This window comes from Bufo gargarizans, chromosome 8, assembly GCF_014858855.1.
Source record: "Bufo gargarizans isolate SCDJY-AF-19 chromosome 8, ASM1485885v1, whole genome shotgun sequence".
In the NCBI taxonomy this organism is placed as follows: Eukaryota; Metazoa; Chordata; class Amphibia; order Anura; family Bufonidae; genus Bufo; species Bufo gargarizans.
Window position 1 is genome coordinate 89,819,637 of NC_058087.1, and position 16,658 is coordinate 89,836,294.

Below are 16,658 nucleotides of genomic sequence, written 5' to 3' on the forward strand. Positions count from 1 at the left end.
CTCTGCCCTAGAGACACCCGAGGAGCAGGACAGAAATCACCATTTAAACACATAATGGGACAATGGCACAATGGAACAATAGAAACACACCCAGCATATTCCTCCCCTCTGTCTAGGAGATAATAGAGTCAATTTCTGCATCTACTCAACTATCTCCTAAGCTGAAAAGTTAAACTTCTTATAAATTGTTACAACTTTGTGAGTTTACATTGTACATACATATAACATATCAATTTAACCAGTATAACATGGGGACAAACCTATCCAAAATTCACTTGAATAGGTTCAGGGGTTTAAAAGTTAGTAAAAGTATCTTAAAGGGCCGTAATCCTGGGGCAGGAGGCTGGCAAACAGCCCCCTCCAAAACACTGTGGTGAGGTTGGTTTCGCCACAGCTTCCAAAATAGAAGTGCTCATTAGTTACAATTCAAAAGTAGTTTTTTTTTTACGATATAAAAGTGCACCCCACATATCATTGCAGGTAGCGATGAGGCGACTACCTTTGTCTACCTGTCCCTGTGTTAACCATAGCATGGGAGGGGTTAAATGTCTATATTCAGGGTTATTGCCGATAACACTATAATATAACACATGATGATATCCAGCATTTCTATGACCATTACCATGCCAAGGTGGCAGCTTGTATCGTAGCAAGGGACAGATGCCACCCAGTATTAATGTGACCCTGCCACAACGTATAACCCAAAATAAAGGGTCACCACCTATGTTGTGTGATCATTGGCCAAGCACTAGTTGCAGTTTACGCTTTGTCAATCTCTGCTTAATTGCATTATATCGATATTGGATATAAAAAAACACCCCAGTACCAATCAGCACTATAGTAGCCCCATATAGTTCTTTATTCTTTAAATTTACCAATTACCACTAAAGTAAATTGAAAACTTTTTTGTATACATTACTTCAAAAAAATAAAATAAAAGCCATATAGATTAGATCTTGTTTTGTGCACGTGGAAATGACAAGATTTTGTGAGGCAAACATAAGAGAAAAAATAAATAAAGAATAGTCTAAATCTTAATCAGAAAAATGTCAGCATGTCTTTGAGGTCCTTAAAGGAAATGTGTCATCAAAAAATTACCTATTGTTTAAAATATTTTTAAAGAATGTTTTATGTCAATAGCTATATTTCAACAAAAACCATAAAATCCTGCTGTTTTCGCACTGGCCACTGAGCCTAAAAAAGGCACCACTTCTTGGTCTGTGCAGATCACTTTACAGCAGTTACCTGCTCATCTGTAGACAGAGGTGATATCATTACAGGCAGGATTAGAATGACAGCTAAGACAGGATCCACCATTCACAATAGGTGATTGTCAGAGCTTGTCTATTCCTTCCTTGTACAATGACCTCTGCACAGGTCAGAGTATGCCTAGAAAACTCTCCCACAACTCCCAAAACTCCCCTCCTGACCATTGTGTCTATGGACAATGGAGCTGCCATAAAGCCATTTTTTTATGCCGCGTTAAGAACAGCTCAGGCAAGATGGCCGATGGTCATGTTCAGTAAATAAAATAAATAAATCTACAATCAGAAAATAAAAACAGATTAGATAAAAATGTGTTGCTATCTGGGTTTAACTGGCAGAAAACCTTTTTGGTAACACTTTTCCTTTAAGCATCCCTGAGGTCTTTCAAAACTCTTCTCTTTGAGCCTTCTGAGCCTTATAGATGTAAACATCTAAATTTTTGTCATAATGTACTTGAACCACAGTAAAATGTTTTCTCATCATATCTAGAAAGTTGTGGTCACGCTGGTATCGGAGTCTACAAGACAGCAATATCACAGTGTGCTCTGTACTCAGGTGGATTATAGTCTTTAAAAGGTCTTGGAATGTTTCTTCAAGATAGATTAGATCTGCTCCTAGTATCACATCAAAATGAGAAAAACGCTCAAGTCCGGTTCCCCAGTTCAGTGGTTTCACAGACATTTTGTGCTCTAACTCTTTGGGCAGATTATCTTGAACATTTGATTTGAGAAATTCCACTGCCAATTCTCTATCAGTCACAGTAACATTAGCACCTAGGGAAGACAAACATTTGAGAATCATTGCACTGTTATTGATGCGGCGGGTACATTCACACATGCAGTAGCAATTAAGGAACGGTTAAAGGTGCAGCAAACAAAATTGTTTTTATGCAACTTTTATGCAGTTGCAGTTTTTACAGGGGAAACATAAAAAAAGTGCTTTACCTGTAAAAATGACAACCGCGTTGAAAACTGCATTGCAGTTTTGATGCAATTTTAACAATTTTAATCTCATCATAACAGCTAGAAACTCAAACTCTGAAACTATGATTTTCCAAAATAGGTGCCGCATATGCAACATTCAGGGTCTGGCCTACAGAGCAAGCCTCGCCATGCCCACTCACAGCAACCAATGACCGCACACTGGTCGGCCTTCTCCTTAGTGACTGAACCAGGATAACACAAGTACATTTTTAGTCCAGGTGTGACGTGTGAGCTATTCATTTCAATGGTCTGTGTATATGAGCGTTGTTTTTCACACGTAATTTCTGCATTCAGGAAAAATTGCAGCAAGTTCTATATTCTGTGTTTTTCATGCAGCTCTGGTTCCAAAGGAATGAATGGGGCTTGCGTGAACACACTTCATTCAGATGCAGAAGAAAATAATTAAACACTAAACACAATCGCAGACAACACCACTGAACTTGCGTGTAAAACCATCAGTCCGTATCGCTCATGTGAAAGACTTCCAAGGGATTGTGGCTGAAGACTGATCCCAAAGCCTCCTAATCTCCTTAGGAGGCACCTCTGAACATACTGGTACCCAAAGATCCATATGTGGCGACAAAACCAAAGAACATTTGATACCTGGCACAGCATAGGCAATGGATAGATCAGGATAAGTGACTGTAGGGGAGATTTTATATCCTTTGTTTAAAATACACAGAACGGTGAAGAACTAAAAGTATGGGCTGACAGCAAGTGTACCTGTCACCATGATTAACCCTATTAAACCAGGCATATTGACTGTTAGGGTTGATCATTATGATGAAAATGAGACCTTCCTTGCTGAAATTGGTATTACCGTCGCAGAGAAACTAAAATTTTTATCTATATGCAAAGGAGCGCGCTGCTCAACCTCCACCGCTGCCAGTTGCTACTCTTTCCCAGCGAGATTGACAGGGCCAGGCATCCTCACTACTCCGATGCCCAGAAATCTGGTGCATGTGCATATAGCAGAAAGAGATGGCTCATTTTAATCACCATGACCAACCTTACCAGGCAGTATGCCTGGTTTAATAGGGTTGATCATGGAGACATATACACTTTAAAAAAAACACAGGCCGGCTGGCATGGTGAGATTGAGTCAGACGAGTCTTACTCATGGAATGGGCGCTTGCCATGAGTATATTATATTACAATGCAACAAAAGGCTTGCAATTGTTAAATCATCATCATTACAAAACGCCTAATAGCTAATCATTAACATCAGCTACTGATGTAATCAAAGACCTGTGATTTTTTTTATAACATTTTTAATAATATTTAAAGGGAACCGGTCACGACAAAATGCAGTACAATCTGCAGGCAGCATGTTATAGAGCAGGAGGAGCTGAGCAGACTGATCTATAGTTTTGTGGGGAAAGATTCAGGAAAGTTTATAATTTATGCCTCTAAAACCTCTGCTCTTTTTATGCATAGGTGTCATGTGGGTGGTACCACTCAGTGATTGACAGCTATTTGCTCAGTCATGCAGAGTTAGCTGCATGAGGTTTAAATGCAGAAACTACAAACATTCCAGAATCTTTCCACACAAAACTATACATCACTCTGCTCAGCTCCTCCTGCTCTATAACATGCTGCCTGCAGATTACACGGTGACAGGTTCTCTTTATACATCAGTCTGCTCTGCTCCTCCTGCTCTATAACATGCTGCCTGCAGATTACACGGTGACAGGTTCACTTTATACATCGCTCTGCTCCTCCTGCTCTATAACATGCTGCCTGCAGATTACACTGTGACAGGTTCTCTTTATACATCAGTCTGCTCAGCTCCTCCTGCTCTATAACATGCTGCCTGCAGATTACACGGTGACAGGTTCTCTTTATACATCACTCTGCTCAGCTCCTCCTGCTCTATAACATGCTGCCTGCAGATTACACGGTGACAGGTTCTCTTTATACACTACGTGCAGAATTATTAGGCAAATGAGTATTTTGACCACATCATCCTCTTTATGCATGTTGTCTTACTCCAAGCTGTATAGGCTCGAAAGCCTACTACCAATTAAGCATATTAGGTGATGTGCATCTCTGTAATGAGAAGGGGTGTGGTCTAATGACATCAACACCCTATATCAGGTGTGCATAATTATTAGGCAACTTCCTTTCCTTTGGCAAAATGGGTCAAAAGAAGGACTTGACAGGCTCAGAAAAGTCAAAAATAGTGAGATATCTTGCAGAGGGATGCAGCACTCTTAAAATTGCAAAGCTTCTGAAGCGTGATCATCAAACAATCAAGCGTTTCATTCAAAATAGTCAACAGGGTCGCAAGAAGCGTGTGGAAAAACCAAGGCGCAAAATAACTGCCCATGAACTGAGAAAAGTCAAGCGTGCAGCTGCCAAGATGCCACTTGCCACCAGTTTGGCCATATTTCAGAGCTGCAACATCACTGGAGTGCCCAAACCCAAGGTGTGCAATACTCAGAGACATGGCCAAGGTAAGAAAGGCTGAAAGACGACCACCACTGAACAAGACACACAAGCTGAAACGTCAAGACTGGGCCAAGAAATATCTCAAGACTGATTTTTCTAAGGTTTTATGGACAGATGAAATGAGAGTGAGTCTTGATGGGCCAGATGGCTGGATTGGTAAAGGGCAGAGAGCTCCAGTCTGACTCAGACGCCAGCAAGGTGGAGGTGGAGTACTGGTTTGGGCTGGTATCATCAAAGATGAGCTTGTGGGGCCTTTTTGGGTTGAGGATGGAGTCAAGCTCAACTCCCAGTCCTACTGCCAGTTTCTGGAAGACACCTTCTTCAAGCAGTGGTACAGGAAGAAGTCTGCAAGGTAAGAAAAACATGATTTTCATGCAGGACAATGCTCCATCACACTCGTCCAAGTACTCCACAACGTGGCTGGCAAGAAAGGGTATAAAAGAAGAAAATCTAATGACATGGCCTCCTTGTTCACCTGATCTGAACCCCATTGAGATCCTGTGGTCCATCATCAAATGTGAGATTTACAAGGAGGGAAAACAGTACACCTCTCTGAACAGTGTCTGGGAGGCTGTGGTTGCTGCTGCACGCAATGTTGATGGTGAACAGATCAAAACACTGACAGAATCCATGGATGGCAGGCTTTTGAGTGTCCTTGCAAAGAAAGGTGGCTATATTGGTCACAGATTTGTTTTTGTTTTGTTTTTGAATGTCAGAAATGTATATTTGTGAATGTTGAGATGTTATATTGGTTTCACTGGTAAAAATAAATAATTGAAATGGGTATATATTTGTTTTTTGTTAAGTTGCCTAATAATTATGTACAGTAATAGTCACCTGCACACACAGATATCCCCCTAAAATAGCTAAAACTAAAAACAAACTAAAAACTACTTCCAAAAATATTCAGCTTTGATATTAATGAGTTTTTGGGGTTCATTGAGAACATGGTTGTTGTTCAATAATAAAATTAATCCTCAAAAATACAACTTGCCTAATAATTCTGCACTCCCTGTACATCACTCTGCTCAGCTCCTCCTGCTCTATAAAACGCTGCCTGCAGATTACACGGTGACAGGTTCTCTTTATACATCAGTCTGCTCTGCTCCTCCTGCTCTATAACATGCTGCCTGCAGATTACACGGTGACAGGTTCTCTTTATACATCAATCTGCTCAGCTCCTCGTGCTCTATAAAACGCTGCCTGCAGATTGTACTGCATTTCGGGGTGACAGGCTCCCTTCGACTTCACATTTCCTTTGGTGTCTGCAGAGCAGATTAATTTTAGTGTCTCGGTTGTATATTGTTTATTTGCCATTTGACTTTATATGTGGAAAATATTTGCAGGGCCGGATAGTGTAGGTTTGTGTGCATAGTATGTCTAGTATAGGACCAGGTTGTTATGGCAAGTACCATATACAGCTGTGCACCTGGCTTGGGAATATGGATCATTTTACTGAACAAGACCAGATTGAACCAAGCACAAATGACTAAAGAGAACAGAAAAGTGGCAGAGAACGTTCAGAAACTTCTTGATGCAATTGGAAAGCCATGCCTACCTTTACTGACACAAATGGCAAATATGTCTGCTATAACAAAACTGAAGGGAACGGGGTGCACCAGAATGTATTCCGTTCAGTTTCATTGCATTCCGTGACTCAAGCAGTGCGTCCTGGAAAGCGGGGCAAGACAAATCTGTCATGACGGATCCGTTATCCCTTACACAAAAGACAATGGATCAGTCCCCCACTGACCTACAATGGTTTTAGTGCCAGATCCATCATGGCTATTTTAGAGATAATACAACCGGATCTGCTCATAACGGATGCAGACGGTTGTATTATCACGACTGAAGCGTTTTTTGCTGATCCATGACGGATCCAGCAAAAACGCAGATGTGAAAGTAGCCTTAGACCTTGTATCCCTCTCCTTATCTTCTGCATTAAGGATGTTGGGACATGACAGACTGCAATAGTAGCCTGCTCATCCAGCTATATGCTGTGCGGGAGGGGATCAGAAGACTACATTGATAAGATTCCTTATGGTGCTCCATTGTATATTAACCCTGCCTAAGAAACGTCCGCCACCATTCATGTTCTACTTCTAGCATTCTACACTAGGTGAGGCTCTGCTTGCATATATCAGAAGCCTGGTGATGTAATGCTTACCTAGTAACGCTGCCACAATTCCAACCAATCCAGTCCCTGCTCCCAATTCAACTACAGAACGTCCCTGCAAGTGAACTCCTCCAGCTTCTAGGTACATACAGAGAACCACGGCCTGGAATCAGAGGGTGGAACATTCATGTTTAATATTTAAAGTGGTATTCATTGAATATTACAAAAATTCATCAATAATAAAAATGTAATCAGAAACACTACATTTGTGTGAAATTTGTTGTATAAAAGGGATTACCACCTCATTACTAAGCACCTGATCAGGATACAACTGTATCCACTTCTCAGCTGAGAGTAAGGACTCCTGCAGACGACCGGATCAGTTTTGCCGTCTGCAAGTCATGGACTCTCAAAATATTGATGTCCGTGTGCATCCCGCCCTTTTCGCAGGCCCGAGTTCTATCATTTGCGGCACAGCTGCGAAAAGCACACAGATGACATCTGTGTCCGTTCTGCATTTTTTGTGCCCCACAGAAATGAATGGGTCCACATTCGATATGCAAAAAATGCAGCTCAGATGCGGACCATAAATATGGTCACGTGCATGAGGTCCAAGGCTACTGCCACACCTTCAGGTTTTTTAATGCAGTTTTTGAAGCCAAAACCAGTTTTTTTTTTTTTACATTTTTTGCCGTATCCAAAAACGCAGCGGAGCCGCAATGTGTGGCACTTCCCTTTTATACTGCAGGTATTTAGTTTACCACTCCTCTCATTCAGATAACATTATGCCATGCCGTTTACACAAGCAGATATGCTGCAGACAATTTTTATCATGCCCACTTAAAAGGTGAAACAGCAAAGAAACATGTTATTTGTTGTTCGCTTGCTAGGCAGGTTAACCACCTCAGCCCCGCTAGCTTAAACCCCCTTAATGACCAGACCACTTTTTACAATTCTGCACTATACTACTTTCACTGTTTATTGCTCGGTCATACAACTTAAAATTAATTTTACCTCCTTTTCTCCTCACTAATAGAGCTTTCATTTGGTGGTATTTCATTTCATTGCTGCTGACATTTTAACTTTTTTTTTTTTTTTTTATATTAATCAAAATTGACCGACATTTTTCACTTTCTAATAAAACTACATTTCTATATAAATTCTCAAAATTTATTGTTCTACATGTCTTTGATTAAAAAAAAAAAAAAAAAAAATGCAATAAGTGCATATATTTATTGGTTTGGGTAAAAGTGAGGTTCTACAATGCCCAGACAGTAGAAACACCCCACAAATGACCCCATTTCGTAAAGTAGACACCCTAAGGTATTCGCGGATGGGCATAGCGAGTTCATGGAAGGTTTTATTTTTTGTCACAAGTTAGCGGAAACTGAATTATTATTTTTTTTCTTACAAAGTCTCATATTCCACTAACTTGTGACAAAAAATAAAATTTTACATGAACTCACCATGCCCCTCACGAAATACCTTGGGGTGTCTTCTTTCCAAAATGGGGTCACTTGTGGGGTATTTATACTGACCTGGCATTTTAGGGGACCTAAAGCGCGAGAGACACAAGGAAACACAACTGAAGCAAAATCGGCCACGGACCACTGAAGCCAAATCACTGACAGTGAAAATACACTGTCGTGTGCATGAGGCCTAAAAGACAACTTTTCCCATTTTTTTAATGCAAAGTTGTCATTTTACAGAGATATTTCTCTCACCCAGCATGGGTATATGTAAAAATACACCCCAAACCACATTGCCCTACTACTCCTGAGTACGGCGATACCACGTGTGACACTTTTTTGCAGACTAGGTGCGCAAAGGGGCCCAAATTCCAATGAGTACCTTTTAGGAGGGCATTTTTAGGCATTTGGTTACCGAACTACTTCTCACGCTTTAGGGCCCCTAAATGCCAGGGCAGTATAAATACCCCACATGTGACCCCATTTTGGAAAGAAGACACCCCAAGGTATTATGTGAGAGGCATGGCGAGTTCATAGAAGTTTTTTTTTTATTTTTCTTACAAAGTCTCATATTCAACCAACTTGTGACAAAAAATTAAAATTTTACATGAACTCGCCATGCCCCTTACGGAATACCTTGGGGTGTCGTCTTTCCAAAATGGTCACATGTGGGGTATTTATACTGCCCTGGCACTTTAGGAGCACTAAAGCGTGAAAGAAGTCTGGAATCCAAATGTCTAAAAATGCCCTCCTAAAAAGGTACTCATTGGAATTTGGGCCCCTTTGTGCACCTAGTCTGCAAAAAAGTGTCACGTGTGGTATCGCTGTACTCAGGAGAAGTAGCGCAATGTGTTTTGGGGTGTATTTTTACATATACCCATGCTGGGTGAGATAAATATCTCTGTAAATGACAACTTTTTACATTTTTTTTGTACAAAGTTGTCAATTTACTGAGATATTTCTCTCACCCAGCAGGGGTATATGTAAAAATACACCCCAAAACACATTGCCCTACTTCTCCTGAGTACGGCGATATCACATGAGTGACACTTTTGCAGCCAAAATGCGCAAAGGGGCCCAAATTCCAATGAGTACCTTTAGGATTTCACAGGGCATTTTAACGCATTTGGATTCCGTGAGGGGTATGGTGAGTTCATGTAAGATTTTATTTTTTGTCACAAGTTAGTGGAATATGAGACTTTGTAAGAAGAAAAGATTTTTCGCTAACTCGTGCCAAAAAACTAACAAAATAAATAAAAATCTTCTATGAACTCGCCATGCCCCTCAAAAGTGATCTTTATAGCGCCGCAGCGATTTTACGGTGTTTTTGCAGTGATCAGAAAAAAAATAATATTCTGTCACTGCGGTGGGGCGGACTGAACGCAAGTGTGCGCACAAGTTTAGGCCTAATCGGGGGAACACTGTTTTTTGTAGAGCCTATAGAAAATGTCCAGGGCATTTTCTTTATAGTTCTGGCAATGTGCGGATCCGCAAAATGCGGAAAGCACATTGCCGGTGTCTGTGTTTTGCGGATCCGCAAAACACATACGGACGTCTGAATGGAGCCTTACAGGGGGGTGATCAATGACAGGGGGTGATCAGTGAGTCTATATAGGGTGATCAGGGGTTAATAAGTTACAGGGGGGGGGGCGTAATGTGTGTGTGTGTGGTGTTTGGTGCTACTTACAGAGCTGCCTGTGTCCTCTGGTGGTCGATCCAAGCAAAAGGGACCACCAGAGGACCAGGTAGCAGGTATATTAGATGTGGTAACAGCGTCTAATATACCTTTCTGATGCGATTATTTTAACATCTACAGCCTGCCAGCGAATGATCATCGCTGGCAGGCTGTAGTATAACTTCAGAGCGCGTCGCTGTGAATGCGCGCGTTCATGCGACATCTCGCCTCTCGCAAGATGACGCGCCGGCGCGTCAACGAGGAACAACTTGACCTCCCGCAGGACGCATCCCTGCATTAGGCGGCGGTTAAAAATTCACTGGGCAATGACTGGGGACAAATGATAGGATATGGCAATTATATCCTTACTATAATGGAAGCCAGTTCCAAATACACTAAATTAAAATAACTTCCAGATGCAATGGCCACCAAAAAAGGTGACTACGCTTGCTTTTTACAGATCCCTGCTAAAAGGCAGACAGACAAAGAAAAGCTGGTCAAGGGTACGACCACACAGCGCGGACATTAACCATTAGGGTTGCAGCTGCTGCAGTCGAAAACCACATGGCCAGTTAGGCCGCAGCTGCTTTTTATTTAACAGATGAAGACCACACTGTATAGCCGGTCTTCATTGTTAATGGTCACGCAGAATTGAAGGTGCCACACTGGCCATTAACAATGAAGACCAGCTATACAGTGCGGTGGTCTTCATTAGTTAAGTACAAGGCAGCTGCGGCCTAATTGGCTGTGCAGTTCTCGATCAAAGCTGGAGGGGACCTGAACAGCTCACAACCGCACTGTATACCCTTAGGCAAAAGGAGTACTGAATATTCTTGAAACTTGTGGTTCATGCATTAATACATACTGCATCCCAGACAACTGCTGCCACTCCCAGCTCTTTCCAGTCCTGCTTGATCCGTATAGTGTGGTTGCAGAAGGTGTAGGTGGCGCTGGAATTGTGAAACTTCTTCAGGCCACTCAGTATATGGTCATCATAAGGTACCAAAGCCATTTCTGCAAATCCACATTACATGCAAGTAACCTACAACATAGTATATACATTAGTTTAAGTCAATTATATGAATACACTATATATTTTGTCTATTATGCAACCCAAACCTCTCCTTAAGAATGGTTTCCATTAATTTCCCCACTATTGTTGTCAGGCTTACTGGCCTATAGTTGCCCGATTTCTCCGTACTACCCTTCTTGTGAATGGGCTAGTGCACAGGGATGAACACAAGGGGGATTAAAACCTCCCAGTTGTGACCTTACTGCTCCTAGGTCCTCCCCAGGGCTCCTCCAGACATTTGCACAGTCTGTATTGTGTGTAATTAATGTTGCCTTCCATCTGCAGGTGAATAGTGAACATTACATGGGAGTTGTCCACCTCTCACCAGCAGATGTCAGACACCATTGCAAATAGTCCGGTCAAATCGCTGTTTTCTGGAGCAGTTATGTCTTTCTGTGCCCTAATAAGCATGACAGAAAGTCATCAGAAAAGGTGTGTATGTGTGGGTTTACATGTCACAGATTACTATAATGTAAAGGGTTGGGGTCAGCAGAGCTGTGGTCAGTCTGGGAAATGCTTCCGTCACATGGACTATATTTCTCAGACTGCACAAGTTCGTGTGAAACTGGTCTTAGAAAAGAACTGCAGCACAAAAAATGAAGGAGAACCTGTAGCCTTCCATTTTTACAACAGCCGAACGTTACTTACAAGTAGCTTTTAGTTTCAATCTTCCTTCATTTTCACATCCCCTGATATTCCATTTACAACCTGCACTTAGCCGTGGATACTCAGATTTTTATCTACACTTGTACACAGCCTACATCATTCCCTTTCCTACTTCTGTAAATTTCCTTGTGTGAGTTTTCCTCCTTATCAATAGCCTGTGTGAGCTGCCCTGCATAGATGCTTGCCTTCCTCTCCACACTCATCTGCAGTGTACAACCTCCCTGCTGCTATCTCTAACACAGAAGGGAGGGGCAGAAAGCATAAAAATAACAGGTTCTAAACAGGGGGAAAAGAAGAGGAAAAATAACTATTCTATGACTGCACTATTGAAACTGATTATGGCCATCTACAGTTGGAATTGATGTAATGATTACTGCTTCTTTCTGTATGGGAGATGAGCAGCAGTACACCCATGCTGGAAACTACACAGCAGACAGAGCCTTCCATCTACTGTATATTTTCCAGTGCGAGCAGGTGCCCGCCAGTTGGTGGGGGTGCCAGACTACTACCAACCTATTCTGAGGAGAGGTCCTCAATATTTAACTACTCAGGTTCGCTTAAAGAGGATCTCAAAACCCGTCAAGGGCATCTTTCAGCAGATTTGTACCTATGAAACTGGCTGAGCTGTTGTATGTGCGCTTGGCAGCTGAAGGCATCTGTTCATATGTGCCTGCATTGCAGATAAAAATTATGTTTTGATCTACGCAAATGGACCTCTAGGTGCTCCTTCTGCACTATGATTTTACAAGTCAGGACCAGACGTGATGATGTTTTCACTGCCTAGCCCTGTCAATCAAGAAGAATACAAGATGAGAGGAAGAGCGGGGCTCACCAAGAATGGGCTCAGCTGGGCCCCATGAACCACCCCTTGGGCTCTTTTCCAAGCTCATTACCATATTTATACAAATACATTTATATTGCATATACTGTACATGTATAGTTAGAAAGCCCTCTAGGAGACCTACAGCACCATATAAGCAGTTATATAAGCTCAATGGTGGTGACAGAATCCCTTTAATAAAAGGTGGACAACCCCTTTAAGGTAGCAGCAGGGGTGTAGCTATAGGGGGTGCAGAGGTAGCAGTCACTACCGTGCCCAGGAGCCTGAGGGGGCCCAAATGCCACATAAGACACTGGCATTATAGAAAGTGCATACTAGTCAATTTACACCTCTGGCTGGAGGGAAGGGGTTAGGTTAAGAATTTGGCATGAGGGGGTGCCCTTTCAATGTTTGCCTTAGGCAGCAGGAAGGCTATGTGCTCCCCTGTCCCTTGCCAACAAGCACTGAGGGACGGGGGCCCAAGCTGAACTCTTGCACCAGGGCCCATGAGCTTTTAGCTAAGCCCCTGGGTAGCAGTAGGAGTATATTAAGGAGATCATATTTTATTTAGACAATAGCAAGTGGCTAAAACAAAATCAGTGTGTTAAAGGAAACAGTAAAAGCAGTTTGTTGTAGGTGAGGACGTTTGCATTGTTAACATATTTACCAGAATTGGCAAAGTCTCATGCTGCTCTGAATAGAGATGTACCGAGTACCATCCTGCTGGGAATAGAAAAGGACCGATTCACCAGCGTGAACTATCGCACTATTGTCACTCTGTCACAGCCAATGTGTAAATAAAGGACAAAAGAGGAGACCGAGATGTCTCTGGGGGAAAAAATAAATAAATTGCATTAAACTTTTTAATGACCAGGTCTGAAAAAGTCTTAATGACCAGACACCATAGTGATTTAGCATATATGGAGGTTCTAACTCTTACTTGTTGGACTACCAAAATACATTTTTGCAACTCGTTTACGTGACATCTAGGGTTTTTCTTATTAAAATGTTTTTAAGAGATTTTCTTTTTTTAAAGAGGTTGTCTTTATCATGGGGGCATATTACTAGGGTATGCCCCCATTGTCTTATAGGTGTGGGTCCCACCGCTTGCTCGACTATTTCCATTGGCCCCATAGAAATGAATAGGAGCAGGGGCCGCACATGCGCAGTATGCTCCCATTCACTTTCATGGGGAGCTGGCCAGACAGGAGTCCTCCAGCCACCACCTTGCGGGGCTCCGTTCTCGATATAGGTGCAGGTCCCAGCGGTGGAACCCACACCTATAAGACAATGGGGGCATATCTGAGCGATATGCCCCCATTGTCCATGATGAGACAACCCCTTTAAGTCATTTTGTTTTCAAACTGTAGCTTTGTATTTTTTAAATATGCAAACTGACACCAACATAAACCATTATGTAGGTTTTAGAGGAGGAAAATAAAAACTTTTTTTTTTTTTTTTTTTTTTTAATCAGGCGCCCAATGTTAATCAGATCTAAGCTTAGAGCCCCAATCAGACCCCCAATGTTAAAGGGGTTGCCCAGGTTCAGAGCTGAACCCGGACATAGCCTCTTCACCCAGGCAGCCCCTCTGAGATGAGCATCAGAGCATTTCATGCTCCAATGCTCTCCCTTGGCCTGCACTGTATCGCGCAGGGCAAGCGCTTTTTTATTTACATTTTTACACTGTTAGGTGGAGGCTTCTGCTTAGCAGTGTTGCCGGCAACATCACTGGCACTAATGGGCAGAAGCCTCTGCCTAGAAGAGACCTAGTATATCACCGAATCTAATGAAAAAGCCCTTGCCCCGTGCGATTCCGCGCAGAGCAAGGGAGAGCATCGGACCATGAAATGCTCCGATGCTCATCTCAGAGGGGCTGCCTGGGTGAAGAAGGGGATATGTCCTGGTTCAGCTCTAAAAACGTGGACAAGCCCTTTAATCAGACCCCCAATGTTAAGATCCTCAATCAGATCTCAGATCAGACTCCCAATGTTAGGCCCCCAAAATAGGTCATTAACCTCTTAAGGACACAGGGCAACGCGATGCCTTCCGGTGACGAGCCTTTGAGATCCAGCCCCCTTGCGGTGATCGCCCATACGGGGGGGGGGGGGGGGTCACGGGACCCAGGAAGAGCTGATCAGGGTCTACTAAGACTCCACATGCTCTGCTATCCCTTAGGGCTCGTTCACACGACCGTATATGTCTTTTTCAGTAGTGTTTCGGTTCAGTTACTGTTATACAGTAATTACATAGAAAAAAAATTGGGCTAGGCATAACATTTTCAATAGATGGTGCCGCAAAAACGGAACGGATACGGAAGACATACATAGTACATTCCGTATGGGTTCAGTTTTTTGGCGGACCCATTGACTTAAATGGAGCCACGGAAAGTGATTTGCGGCCAATAATAGGACATGTTCGATCTTTCAATGGAACGGAAACGGAATGCATATGGAGTACATTCTGTTTTTTCTTGTGGAACCATTGAAATTAATGGTTCCATATACGGAACGCAAAAAACGGTCATGTGAACAAGCCCTTAGTTGAACATATCTCTTGTCAACTGTAATAACTAGGTAAATATAGTGGTGATGCTGTAGAGCTACACAGGAATCTTTAGCTATCCAACATGTGTCATGGTCTAAGTCTCCATGTAGTCCCAGCAGTTTGGCCTTGGAGGTGGCACAACCTGGGGTCCTAACCTGTGCCCCTGAACATAGCAAACCCAACTCAAATATCTGCAGTCCTGCTCCGTCCCCACTGGACCAGAAAGAGGCTTGGTCCCATGACCTCTGTGGCCAATACAGACCTTAGCGTTCACAGCAGCTGTAACTGCTGACTCATGTGACAAGCTGTGGTGGTCACAGGTCCAAGCCATTTCCTGGTCCTGTGGAGACTGGAATCGGCTGTGAATGAAGGAGCAGACTAGTGTTTTTTTTTTTTTTTTTTATGTTCATGGGCACAGGTTAGGCTTCAAGGCCAGACAACCCCTTTAATACATTAGCAACACAAATGTCTGGTTGCATTTTTTGCATGCTACAATGTGTTAGGCTTTGTCGCTGCAATTTAGAACAAGTCCCAAACTAGGGGACTACACCTCGCTTGTCTGTAAGATTCAAATTGATCAATACGTTTTTCCCCCCATGTGCAAGGGGATGCAGTCGACTTAAGAATCAAAGACTCAGACACTTTGCTGGTTAAAGGATTCTCTGCCGGGATCTAACCACCCCCATTTAGCCATGAATTTTAATATGTCCAGTCACAAGCACTTAAAGCAATCAGAAGCATAATGGTATGGGAAAATACATGTACACAAATAAACATGACTTAGAACGCTGCAAAAAGTCCCTGTCTACATTTCATGATGTCAGAGGCAAGAAGTTTCCTATTTGTGGTGTCTAACTTCTTTCAAAAGAATCAAGAAAACAAATTATATTTCTCAATTCAGCCCAAAAATGAAGATTGCTCTTACCGGTAATTAGATTTTCCTGAACCCACGACAGCACCATGAGAGGGCATCCACCCCCATAGACAGGAAACCTGAAGTACAAAAAGGCAGAGACTCTCCACCCACTTCAGCATGTCTTTCCAAGGATGAGAGGACCCCCCCCCCCCCATAATCATCATCAATAACTCAAATCAAGATGTATTATTATTTTTTTTATATGCGACAACAATGAAAAATGGGAACCAACCACCAAACACAAACAAGGAAGGGAAATAAGGGTGCTGTCATGGGTTCAGGAAAATCCAAATACCGGTAAGAGTAATCCTGATTTTTCCACTCACCCACAACAGCACCACGAGAGTGAATAACAAAGGAGGCACGTGGGTTGACAGCAGAAAGCACCTTGGTAGCAAAAGGTCAAATCAGAAGAAGAGTCTAACTGTAACCGGTAATGTTTAAAGAAAGTAGTCGGAGAAGACTAGACTGCCACCTTACAGATATCCTCAATAGAGACAGAAGCTCTCTTTGCCCAAGAGGTAGACAATGCACTTGTAGAATGGTCCTTAAGGCCTTCTGGAGGAGACTTCCCTGAAGATGAATAAGCCAAAAGACACTGCTGACGTAATCCATCTAGCTGAAGTATTCTTAGATGCGGCATGACCTTTACTCCTTCCCTGAAAGACAAACATCGGGG

The 16,658-nt window shown here is 42.6% G+C and overlaps 1 protein-coding gene across 5 annotated transcripts in view; it reads right to left on the minus strand.

Moving 5' to 3' along the window:
* Window positions 1-1,483: 1,483 nt before the first annotated feature.
* Window positions 1,484-16,658, minus strand: part of METTL21A (methyltransferase 21A, HSPA lysine) — a 36,594-nt gene continuing 21,419 nt past the window's right edge. For 3 of the 5 annotated variants that reach the window (XM_044304033.1, XM_044304037.1, XM_044304036.1), the window contains exons 2-4: window positions 10,826-11,002; window positions 6,868-6,979; window positions 1,484-2,039 (exon numbers count right to left, since the gene is read on the minus strand). In XM_044304033.1, the coding sequence (XP_044159968.1) occupies window positions 1,651-2,039; window positions 6,868-6,979; window positions 10,826-10,972 (648 nt within the window). In that variant the 5' untranslated portion in view covers window positions 10,973-11,002 and the 3' untranslated portion in view covers window positions 1,484-1,650. Of the gene's footprint in view, window positions 2,040-6,867; window positions 6,980-10,825; window positions 11,003-13,185; window positions 13,347-16,658 lie in introns of all 5 variants that reach the window. The other 2 variants (XM_044304034.1, XM_044304035.1) reach the window with 1 other exon arrangement.